General features: G+C 44.8%; 1 protein-coding gene across 5 annotated transcripts in view; it reads left to right on the top strand.

The window, feature by feature from the left end:
* Window positions 1–13,037, top strand: part of WAPL (WAPL cohesin release factor) — a 250,583-nt gene that overhangs the window by 131,474 nt on the left and 106,072 nt on the right. For all 5 annotated transcript variants that reach the window (XM_063958820.1, XM_063958819.1, XM_063958817.1 and 2 more), the window contains one exon: window positions 1,291–1,391. In XM_063958820.1, coding sequence (XP_063814890.1) covers window positions 1,291–1,391 — 101 coding nt within the window. The remainder of the gene's footprint in view (window positions 1–1,290; window positions 1,392–13,037) is intronic.

Genomic DNA, 13,037 nt, shown 5'->3' with positions numbered 1-13,037 from the left:
CCCGCATGCTGGTACTTGTGGTTCTCCAAGTACCAGCTTGCGGGGGAGGCTTGCTGGGACTTGTAGTTCTTCTGGAAAAAACAATATTCTGTCATTTTACTCAAGGCTATCAGCCTCCCATCCGCAGCCCTTGGATGGGGGGGGACAGCCTCGGGCTTCACCCCTGGCCCTTGGGTGGCTGGGGGGGGGGGGGGGACCCCTTGATTGAAGGGCTCCCCACTCCCCCAGGGTGCCCCGGCCAGGGGTGACTAGTTGGATATTTAATGCCACGGCCGCAGGGCACTGTATAAAAGTGACCCCCGGCTGTGGCATTATCTGTCCAGCTAGTGGAGCCCGATGCTGGTGTGAAAAATACGGGGGACCCCTGCTTGTTTTGTCCCCCGTATTTTTTGCACCAGCACCAGGCGCAGAGCCCGGTGCTGGTTTTAAAAATACGGGGGATCCCTGCCCAATTTTTCCCCGCATTTTTAGAACCAGGACCAGCTCGAAGAGCCCGAGGCTGGTTATGCTTTGGAGGGGGGACCCCACGCCATTTTTTTTTTAAAATTTTACCGTTCCAGCAATAAATAAAAAAATTAATAAAAATAATATTTTTAAAAATATATAAATAATACTTGTGCCTCCAAAAAAAAAAAAAAAAGTACCTAATTCCTTCTAATATAAATAGATATGCTATTCACAAAAAAAAAACACAAAAAAAACATGTTTAAATTTTTTTTTATTGTTTTCACCCTCCAAAGTGTGGCGGATTGAAAATGACGAATTTACTGTCTAAAAGCACTGCTGTCGAATTTCCAAACTTGAATTGAATATGCTTTTGTCGAATTGCAGCACTTGTATCATTGCAGAAAAGTCGAATTTGCAAAAAGTCGAATTTCAAAAAGTCGAATTTTGAAAGTCCGTTTTTTTGACGGAAAGCACTGAATTGCATTGACGAATTTTTTTTTTTTTGGCAAAAATGACTCGAAATTCGACAATTTCGGGAATTCGACCGCAATTGCATATACCCCATAAGGGCAGATGAACTAAGCCTTGGAGAGCGATAAAATGATGAGAGAGAAACTGTCAGCTAATAAGCTCCTAAGTGCAATTTTTCCACAAAGCCTGTAACGTAGCAGTTACAAGCTGATTGGCTGGTACTTTATTTCTCTCCACGATTTCTCTGCGAGCTTTGATACATGTCTCGTACAGGTCTTTGGAGATGGGAGGTTTGGGGGAAATCAGCCTTCATTTTCTAAGTCTGCTTAAAGTTTTTAAGGATGTTCTGATACATTTGTTTTCCCTCGCTAGTTAAAGAATGTGCGAATCATCTTGATGACAACGATGAAAATGAAGAAAAATTAGTTGCATATTTGTGGGGTGCAGAAAGGTGTTTGAGGGTCCTGGAGAGTGTGAGTACCAACACCTTGATTATTTATTTCCATCGTTTATCATTCTGAAAGCCTCTAATGACTTTATTTTAATGCATTTGAAAGGTAGCAGAGGAAATTGTTGAGGAAAGCTACATGTGTATGGGATGCAGTTAATTTAACGGCTGTTGGTATCCCAGTGGTCAGGAGACGGTCACCGGAATCACGACTGAAGCCTTGAGTTCCCACTCGGGTGGTGGTCCACGCCACCACCCAAGGGGAAATATAATAGTGTGGCGTGCAAAGCTCGCCACTGAGCCCGAAGCATGGCGAGCCCGCGAGTGAAGTTGCTGCGCTCACCGCTGGGATTCTGGTAGTCTGGAATCCGGCGTTGGACTCCCGACCGCCGGTATTACATGCCGTACCCAGGTGTATCTGTTACCATAATATCTTAATGCTAAAATTGCATATAGAGTAGTTGATGCTTTAAGTTTTGGCATTCTTGACTGCTGCTGAACCCTTTCTATAGGTTGGTTTGTTTGCTCCTAGCTAACTCTCGCATATATATATATATATATATATATATATATATATATATATATATATATATATATATATATATATTTATTTTAGATATTTCAAAAGCTATTAACTTTTCTCTTACGTCCTAGAGAGTGCTGGGGACTCCGTAAGGACCATGGGGTATAGACGGGCTCCGCAGGAGACATGGGCACTCTAAAGAACTTTAGATGAGTGTGCACTGGCTCCTCCCTCTATGCCCCTCCTCCAGACCTCAGTTAGATCCTGTGCCCAGAGGAGACTGGGTGCACTGCAGGGGAGCTCTACTGAGTTTCTCTGAAAAAAGACTTTTTGTTAGGTTTTTTATTTTCAGGGAGCACTGCTGGCAACAGGCTCCCTTTATCGTGGGACTGAGGAGAGAGAAGCAGACCTACTTAAATGATAGGCTCTGCTTCTTAGACTACTGGACACCATTAGCTCCAGAGGGTCGGAACGCAGGTCTCACCCTCGCCGTTCGTCCCGGAGCCGCGCCGCCGTCCTCACAGAGCCGGAAGATAGAAGCCGGGTGAGTATGAGAAGATAGAGACTTCAAAGGCGGCAGAAGACTTCAATCTTCTGAGGTAACGCGCAGCGGTAACGCTACACGCCATTGCTCCCAGCACACACACACACTGGCGGCACTGTATGGGTGCAGGGCGCAGGGGGGGGCGCCCTGGGCAGCATTTAATAAACCTCTAGGGACACTGGCATAGATATATACTGCGGAGGCAGTATATTGCAAAACCCCCCCGCCAGTATAAAGATTTGAGCGGGATCGAAGCCTGCCTGTGAGGGGGCGGAGCTTGATTCCTCAGCACTAGCCAGCGCCATTTTCTCCACAGCACGCTGCAGAGAAGCTGGCTCCCCGTACTCTGCCCTGCTGAACAAAGTACAGAGGGCATAAAAAAGAGGGGGGGGGGGTCATTTATTTGGCGCAGTGAGTATATTTGTAAAAGCGCCGTACTGACTGGGTTTTATTCCAGTGTCCGGTGGTGCTGGCTGTGTGCTGGCATACTCTCTCTCCAAAGGGCCTTATTGGGGGACTCTCTCTCTTTCTCTCTCTCTCTCTCTCTCTCTCTCTCTCTATATGTATGTGTATATATATATATATATGTGTATGTATATATATGTATATATATATATGTATATATATATATATATATATATATATATATATATAATATCCCTGAGTGTGTGGGGGTGTCGGTACGTGTGTGTCGGCATGTCTGAGGCGGAAGGCTCACCTGAGGAGGAGGTGGAGCAGATGATTGTGGTGTCTCCGTCGGCGACGCCGACACCGGATTGGCTGGATATGTGGAATGTTTTAAATGCAAATGTGTGCTTTATTACATAAGAGAATGGACAAAGCAGAATCCAGAGAAAAGACAGGGAGTCAATCCATGGCTTTGGCTGTAACACAGGGCCCTCCAGGGCCTCAGAAACGTCCCCTGTCCCAAGTAGCAGACACTGATACCGACACGGATTCTGACTCCAGTGTCGACTATGATGCGAGGTTACACCCAAGGGTGGCCAAAAGTATTCATTATATGATTATTGCAATAAAAGATGTTTTGCATATCACAGATGACCCCTCTGTCCCGGACACGAGGGTATGCCTGTTTAAAGAAAAGAAACCTGAGGTAACCTTTCCCCTATCTCATGAGCTGAACGCGTTATTTGAAAAGGCTTGGGAAACTCCTGACAAGAATCTGCAGATTCCCAAGAGAATTCTTATGGCGTATCCTTTCCCGGCACAGGACAGGGTACGGTGGGAATCCTCGCCCAGGGTGGACAAGGCTTTAACGCGCTTGTCCAAAAAGGTGGCGCTACCGTCTCCAGACACTGCAACCCTCAAGGATCCTGCTGATCGCAGACCGGAAACTACCTTAAAATCAATCTATACACATACGGGTGCCTTGCTCAGACCGGCAATACCGTCAGCTTGGGAATGTAGCGCTTTAGCAACTTGGGCAGATACCTTGTCAGCTGACATTGATACCCTATAGTGTTCACTCTAGGATTTTTTTTTAGGGCAGGGTGCTGAGCATTGAAGAGGGCACATTTTTTAATGTGACGTTTTGCGCACAAAGCATAGCGCATATGCCCTTAGTAAATCATATACCTATGCATACATATAAGACACCTAACATCTGTACTAAGAAACATACTGTTTATGTCCAGTCGTCTGTGTTATAAAACAGAAAAGTTAAGCAATGGGTTAAAATATATAGGATAAAAATAAGTCTGTTCTACTAGGGAAATACTGTAAGCAGTACATGCTCACGGCTTACCCTGTTCTTTCCCTCTTTATCAGAGTACTGTGTTATTTACAGTGCCTCCTCTGCCATCCAGTTGGCTAAAGGATAGAAATTGTGTTCCAATTTCAGAGGTGGACAAGGAGTAGACAACAACATTGTAACATGCACTCTGACTGTTGCATTCTGTATACAAGGGGGCGATTTATGGTCCTGCAGAGTGCACTGAAAAAGGGCAGGGTGCTTTTTCACCTTTCAAAAATGGGCAGGGTGCAGCACCCTGCTGAAACAGCCTAGAAGGAACACTACCCTAGATAGGGATACCATTTTATTGACCTTACGTCACATTAAAGACGCAGTCTTACGGTATATATGAGAGACGCTTCGAGAGACGTTGGGCTGCTAGGTTCAAGAGCCAACGCCATGGCAATTTCTGCTAGGCGAGCCCTGTGGACCCGCCAATGGACGGGTGATGCCGACTCAAAGAGGCATATGGAAGTTTTGCCTTACAAGGGTGAGGTTTTATTTGGGGAAGGTCTCGCGGACCTGGTTTCCACAGCTACCGCTGGTAAATCTACTTTTTTACCTTATGTTCCCCCACAGCAAAAGAACACACCACAATATCAGATGCAGTCCTTTCGGTCGCATAAGTCCAGAAGAGGTTGGGGCTCTTCCTTCCTCGCCAGAGGTAAGGGTAGAGGGAAAAGAATGCCGGCTACGGCTAGTTCCCAGGAGCAGAAGTCCTCCCCGGCTTCTACTAAATCCACCGCATGACGCTGGGGCTCCACTGAGGATGTCCGCACCGGTGGGAGCACGTCTTCGACTTTTCAGCCACGTCTGGGTTCAGTCAGACGTGGATCCTTGGGCAATGGAAATTGTATCCCAAGGCTACAAGCTGGAATTCGAAGACGTGCCTCCTCGCCGATTTTTCAAATCGGCTTTACCAGCTTTTTCCCCAGAAAGGGAGATAGTTTTAGCTGCAATTCAAAAACTGTGTCAACAACAAGTGGTTGTCGAGGTTCCCCTAGTTCAACAGGGGAAGGGGTACTGTTCAACCCTGTTTGTGGTCCTGAAACCGGATGGCTCGGTCAGACCCATTCTAAATTTAAAATCCCTAAACCTGTACTTGAAAAAGTTCAAATTCAAGATGGAATCGCTCCGGGCAGTTATCTCCAGTCTGGAAAGGGGGGATTTTATGGTGTCACTAGACATAAAGGATGCATACCTTCATGTCCCCATATATCCCCCTCATCAGGCGTACCTGAGATTCGCTGTACAGGACTGTCATTACCTGTTTCCGACGTTGCCGTTTGGGCTTTCCACAGCCCCGAGGATTTTCACCAAGGTAATGGCGGAAATGATGGTGCTCCTGCGCAGGCAGGGAGTCGCAATTATCCCGTACTTGGACGATCTCCTGATAAAGGCGAGATCGAGAGATCAATTGCAAAAAAGCGTGTCGCTCTCCCTGAGAGTGCTGCAGCAGCATGGCTAAATTCTAAATCTACCAAAGTCACAGTTGATTCCAACGACTCTGCTATCTTTCTTAGGCATGATTCTGGACACTGAACAAAAGAGGGTTTTTCTCCCGATGGAAAAAGCCCAGGAACGCCAGAACATGGTCAGAGACCTGTTAAAACCGAAAAAAGTGTCAGTCCATCAATGCACTCGAGTACTGGGAAAGATGGTGGCGACCTACGAGGCCATCCCCTTCGGCAGGTTCCATGCGAGGACTCTTCAGTGGGACCTTCTGGGCAAGTGGTCGGGGTCCCATCTACACCTTCATCAGAAAATAAGCCTGTCCCCCAGGGCCAGGGTGTCTCTCCTGTGGTAGCTGCAGAGTGCTCACCTTCTCGAGGGTCGTAGGTTCGGCATTCAAGACTGGGTTCTGGTGACCACGGACGCAAGCCTCTGAGGATGGTGAGCAGTCACACAAGGAAGAAATCTTCAGGGATTATGGTCAAGCCAGGAGGCTTGTCTGCACATCAACGTACTGGAATTGAGGGCCATATACAACGGCCTACGACAAGCGGAGAATCTTCTTCGCGACCTACCGGTTCTGATTCAATCAGACAACGTCACAGCCGTGGCTCATGTAAACCACCAAGGCGGGACAAGGAGCAGAGTGGCAATGGTGGAAGCCACCAGGATTCTTCGCTGGGCGGTAAATCATATAAGCGCTCTGTCAGCAGTTTTCATTCCGGAAGTGGACAACTGGGAAGCAGACTTCCTCAGCAGACACGATCTCCATCCAGGAGAGTGGAGACTTCATCAAGAAGTTTTTGCAGAGATAACAAGTCATTGGGGACTTCCTCTAATAGACATGATGGCGTCACGCCTCAACAAGAAGCTTCGGAGGTATTGTGCCAGGTCAAGAGACCCTCAGGCAGTAGCGGTGGACGCCCTGGTGACACCGTGGGTGTTTCAGTCGGTCTATGTGTTCCCTCCTCTTCCGCTCATCTCAAAGATATTGAGAATCATAAGACGAAAAAGAGTGCAGACAATACTCATTGTTCCAGATTGGCCTCGAAGGGCCTGGTGTTCAGATCTTCAGGAAATGCTCACAGAAGATCTGTGGACTCTTCCTCTCAGGGAGGACCTGTTGCAGCAGGGGCCCTGCATGTTCGAAGACTTACCGCGTTTACGTTTGACGGCATGGCGGTTGAACACCGAATCCTAGCTTGGAAAGGCATTCCGGAGGAAGTCATCCCTACTCTGATAAAGGCTAGGAAGGAGGTGACGGCGAAACATTATCACCGTATCTGGAGAAAGTATGTATCTTGGTGTAAAGCCAAGAATGCTCCTACGGAAGATTTCCATCGGGGCCGTTTTCTCCACTTTCTACAGACAGGAGTGGATATGGGCCTAAAGTTAGGCTCCATTAAGGTACAGATTTCGGCCCTATCAATTTTCTTTCAGAAGGAATTGGCTTCTCTCCCAGAAGTCCAGACTTTTGTAAAGGGAGTACTGCACGTACAGCCTCCTTTTGTGCCCCCAGTGGCACTATGGGACCTTAACGTGGTGTTACAGTTCCTAAAATCTCACTGGTTTGAACCTCTTCAAATGGTTGATTTAAAATTTCTCACTTGGAAGGTGGTCATGTTGTTGTCCTTGGCATCTGCAAGGCGGCTGTCCGAATTGGCGGCTTTGTCTCACAAAAGCCCCTATCTGATTTTCCATGTGGATAGAGCAGAATTGAGGACTCGTCCTCAATTTTTGCTTAAGGTAGTTTCATTGTTTCATATGAACCAACCTATTGTAGTACCTGTGGCTACGGGTTACTTGGAGGATTCCAAGTCCCTTGATGTAGTCAGGGCCTTAAAAATTTATGTAGCCAGGACGGCTCGGGTTAGGAAAACAGAGGCACTGTTTGTCCTGTATGCAGCCAACAAGGTTGGTGCTCCTGCTTCTAAGCAGACTATTGCTCGCTGGATCTGTAACACGATTCAGCAGGCTCATTCTACGACTGGATTGCCGTTACCAAATTCGGTAAAGGCCCATTCCACTAGGAAGGTGGGCTCTTATTGGGCGGCTGCACGAGGCGTCTCGGCATTACAGCTTTGCCGAGCGGCGACTTGGTCGGGTTCAAACGCTTTTGCAAAATTCTACAAGTTTGATACCCTGGCTGATGAGGACCTCATGTTTGCTCAATCGGTGCTGCAGAGTCATCCGCACTCTCCCGCCCGGTCTGGAGCTTTGGTATAATCCCCATGGTCCTTATGGAGTCCCCAGCATCCTCTAGGACGTAAGAAAGAATAAGATTTTAAACCTACCGGTAAATCTTTTTCTCCTAGTCTGTAGAGGATGCTGGGCGCCAGTCCCAGTGCGGACATATTTCTGCAAGGCTTGTATATAGTTATTGCTTACATAAGGGTTATGTTACAGTTAAGATCAGTCTTTAGCTGATGCTGTTTTGTTAATACTGTTAACGTATATTCCATGTTATACGGTGTGGATGATGTGGGCTGGTATGAATCTTGCCCTTAGATTAACAAAAATCCTTTCCTCGTACTGTCCGTCTCCTCTGGGCACAGTTCTTTAACTGAGGTCTGGAGGAGGGACATAGAGGGAGGAGCCAGTGCACACCCATCTAAAGTTCTTTAGAGTGCCCATGTCTCCTGCGGAGCCAGTCTATACCCGATGGTCCTTACGGAGTCCCCAGCATCCTCTACGGGCTAGGAGAAAAAGATTTACCGGTAGGTTTAAAATCTTATTTCTCTATCGTCCTAAGTGGATGCTGGGGTTCCTGAAAGGACCATGGGGAATAGCGGCTCCGCAGGAGACAGGGCACAAAAGTAAAGCTTTTACAGGTCAGGTGGTGTGTACTGGCTCCTCCCCCTATGACCCTCCTCCAGACTCCAGTTAGATTTTGTGCCCGGCCGAGAAGGGTGCAATTCTAGGTGGCTCTCATAAAGAGCTGCTTAGAGAGTTTAGCTTAGGTTTTTTATTTTACAGTGATTCCTGCTGGCAACAGGATCACTGCAACGAGGGACAGAGGGGAGAAGAAGTGAACTCACCTGCGTGCAGGATGGATTGGCTTCTTGGCTACTGGACATGAAGCTCCAGAGGGACGATCACAGGTACAGCCTGGATGGTCACCGGAGCCACGCCGCCGGCCCCCTCACAGATGCTGAAGCAAGAAGAGGTCCAGAATCGGCGGCTGAAGACTCCTGCAGTCTTCTTAAGGTAGCGCACAGCACTGCAGCTGTGCGCCATTTTCCTCTCAGCACACTTCACACGGCAGTCACTGAGGGTGCAGGGCGCTGGGGGGGGGGCGCCCTGGGAGGCAAATGAAAACCTTTAAAAAGGCTAAAAATACCTCACATATAGCCCCAGAGGCTATATGGAGATATTTACCCCTGCCTAAATGTACTAAATAGCGGGAGACGAGCCCGCCGGAAAAGGGGCGGGGCCTATCTCCTCAGCACACGGCGCCATTTTCTGTCACAGCTCCGCTGGTCAGGAAGGCTCCCAGGTCTCTCCCCTGCACTGCACTACAGAAACAGGGTATAACAGAGAGGGGGGGCAAAATAAATGGCAATATATAAATATAAAAGCAGCTATAAGGGAGCACTTAATCATAAGGCTATCCCTGTCATATATAGCGCTTTTTGGTGTGTGCTGGCAGACTCTCCCTCTGTCTCCCCAAAGGGCTAGTGGGTCCTGTCTTCGTATAGAGCATTCCCTGTGTGTCTGCTGTGTGTCGGTACGTGTGTGTCGACATGTATGAGGACGTTATTGGTGTGGAGGCGGAGCAATTGCCAAATATGAGGATGTCACCTTCTAGGGGGTCGACACCAGAATGGATGCCTTTATTTGTGGAATTACGGGATAGCGTCAACTCGCTTAAGCAGTCGTTTGCCGACATGAGGCGGCCGGACACTCAATTAGTGCCTGTCCAGGCGCCTCAAACACCGTCAGGGGCTGTAAAACGCCCCTTGCCTCAGTCGGTCGACACAGACCCAGACACAGGCACTGATTCCGGTGGTGAAGGTGACGAATCAACCGTATTTTCCAGTAGGGCCACACGTTATATGATTTTGGCAATAAAGGAGATGTTACATTTAGCTGATACTACAGGTACCACTAAACAGGGTATTATGTGGGGTGTGAAAAAACTACCAGTAGTTTTTAACGAATCAGAAGAATTAAATGACGTGTGTGATGAAGCGTGGGGTGCCCCGATAAAAAACTGCTAATTTCAAAGAAGTTATTGGCTTTATACCCTTTCCCGCCAGAGGTTAGGGAGCGCTGGGAAACACCTCCTAGGGTGGACAAAGCGCTAACACGCTCATCAAAACAAGTGGCGTTACCCTCTCCTGAGACGGCCGCACTTAAAGATCCATCAGATAGGAGGATGGAAAATATCCAAAAAGGTATATACACACATGCAGGTGTTATACTACGACCAGCTATTGCGACTGCCTGGATGTGCAGTGCTGGGGTAGTTTGGTCAGAGTCCCTGATCGAAAATATTGATACCCTGGACAGGGACAATATTTTACTGTCGTTAGAACAAATAAAGGATGCATTTCTTTATATGCGTGGAACAAAAACAAAATTGGGCGCTGATGTTTAAATTAAACGCTAGCCGCACATTCCTGGGGCCTGGTTTGTAAGCCTCCAATTAATTTGAAACAAGAAAAAACAATTTGGAACAGCGCTTAGCATTTAATAAAAACTTTTTTTATTTTATTGTCAATAAAATTAAATCAAATATAAAAAATAATAATAAATAATAAATGATAATATATATATGAAAATACAGGAATTATATAATTGTACAATTACCGGCCGGATTTCTTATACTATACAATCATTCCATAAAACAATTAATATGTATATAATACACAACTGTTGCACACAGCATGAATTTTAAAATAATTATATATTAAAGCACAGCAGGATAACTCCACTAATTGGAAAAACTTCTTACGATGACAGATATAACTTAGCAGGCGTCCCTGCGCTGTATAATGTCACTTATATTATCCGTTTGGTTTGAAGGAACAAAAATATATATATATGAGATAAATTATATCTTTAATTGCTGAATGATTCCAAGCCGTCCTAAAGCCGTAGATGACAACACAATGATTGGACAATTCTTGGATAATTTATCCTTCCTTTAAGAAGCAAAATGAAGCAACAGTCTCTATGTGAAGTATAAGGGAGTTCTGATGTGAAAATGTCCATGTATCAGCACGGCGGCATGATCAAGAACTATTGCGTGGATGTAACAATATGAAACTCCCCCTATCCCCAGGTGCCGCACCAACCTCTATATTGTGATGTTGTATGCCTCAGATGAAGGAGAATCCTCCTAATTCCCCCTTAGCACTGGGGTCCGGAAAACCGGGTACTGAGATGTGCGGTGTTTTAGAGGCAGTCGGCGTCTCCTGTAGTGAATGAATGAATGAGCCGGCCGGCTATAACTCACTTGTCATCACATACGCGTTTCTCCGCCTTCATGTATCCTCGGCGGCTTCCTCAGTGTGTATGGAGCCTCTCAGTTGTTACCCGGCTTATAAGCCGGGTCTGTCTCTCCGTCTTCCTGTTTCATTAATACACGTGTGCTGCATTGCGTGTCAGACCTCCTTATGATTCCGCATTCTGTGTCACAGATCCCAACATGGGATCCCGTCCAGAATCAAAGTTCTTATATAGGTCAATCAATTACTCTATCATTGTATTGCATAGTGATGTCGCATAACAATACAAAGATTATCCTTAATTAGTGGAGTTATCTGCATAATTATAATCCTCTATATATATATATATATGCATAATCAAACACATAATTTCAAGAATCAATTTATCAATTAAAATGTAACTTCTCCACATATCTCCACATATTCAATATTCCCATTATGCTTTGTACATCAACAATACATAGTTTTCATTAATTTAAATATCTAGAATTTCCTAATAATGTTGATCAATAATAAATATATATTTTAATTAGAATCCTCAATATCTAGAGCATATAACTAGTGCTATTCTTTTTAGAATAACTTATGCTTATGAATTATAGATTAAATTATAAACTTATAAAATTCAATATAACAAACACAATTAATTGTTGCCATATTGAATACTAAACACAGTAAACACACATCCTTTATACCTGACATCATGTGTTCCTCTTTTAATTAGGAACACTATACAGTATGTTGGAACTGATATAACATAGTTAACTAATGCATACTGATTTCCACTAAACCCCATTTAATTCAACAGTGTCATTTAATCCATTGGGCATCATTGTATCTAATTTAAAAATCCAATATGCTTCACGTCTACATAATGACCCATATCTATTACCCCCCCGTTTCGTTGTTGCGATTTGTTCTATGGCTACCATTGTGACACCTTCAAATTTACCTTTGCAACACCGAGTTATATGGTTAGATACTGGGTGTTGTATATTTTTTCTTATATTTCGTCTATGTTCCATGAAACGTACATGCATGGTTCGTGTAGTGCGACCTACATATTGTCTGCCACACATACACGTTAATAAATAAATAACATATGTAGATAAGCAATTAATGAATTCTTTTATTCGGAATTTTTCTTTGGTCATAAATGACTGGAATTCTGTACTTTTACGAGGAAGGTAGTTACACGATAAACATTCTGATTTACCACACCTATGAAATCCACTGGGTTTTTGTGGCAGCCAAGTTGTATCTATACTTTGAGCCTTTTTCCCTTCATAATGGCTAGTCACCAATTTTGATTTTAAATTGTCAGCCCGTCTAAAGATGACTGTGCCCCTGGGGTCTACATCTGTTTTTATTAATTCATCAGAAAGTAACATCTGTGTATTCCTTTTGATGATACGTCCAATTTGATGTGCACAGCAGTTATATTTTGTAGAGAAGAGACAACTTTTTTCTTTGTTCTTATTCTCCTCTTGATTTCTTACCTCTATGGTTCTAGGTTCTAATAATCTATCCCTATCCATTTTAGTCACATCCTTATAGGCTTTTTCTAACAATTCGCAGGGATAACCCTGTTCACGGAACGAATCCATCAATTTACTTGCCTGTGCCTGAAAAGTGGACAGTTCCGTACAATTTCTACGCAACCTTACAAGTTGACCCCTTGGGATATTTGTTTTCCAAGTGCGTTTATGTGCACTTTTGTAATTTAGATATCTATTCTGATCCACTGGTTTAATAAAAGTTTTAGTAACCAGTTTGTTACCCTCGGCGGACAGGTCTATATCCAAAAAATTTAAAGAAGTATTACTATACTTATATGTAAATTTTAGTCCAAATTCATTAATATTAAGTGTGTCTGTGAAATTAACAAGTGATTGTAAATCCCCTGCCCAAATAATAAATAAATCATCTATATAACGACCATAGTA

Source organism: Pseudophryne corroboree, chromosome 3 (genome assembly GCF_028390025.1).
Source record: "Pseudophryne corroboree isolate aPseCor3 chromosome 3, aPseCor3.hap2, whole genome shotgun sequence".
Taxonomy (NCBI): Eukaryota; Metazoa; Chordata; class Amphibia; order Anura; family Myobatrachidae; genus Pseudophryne; species Pseudophryne corroboree.
The sequence above is the reverse complement of the archived record's forward strand: the minus strand, read 5'-3'. Positions and strand labels throughout refer to the sequence as shown.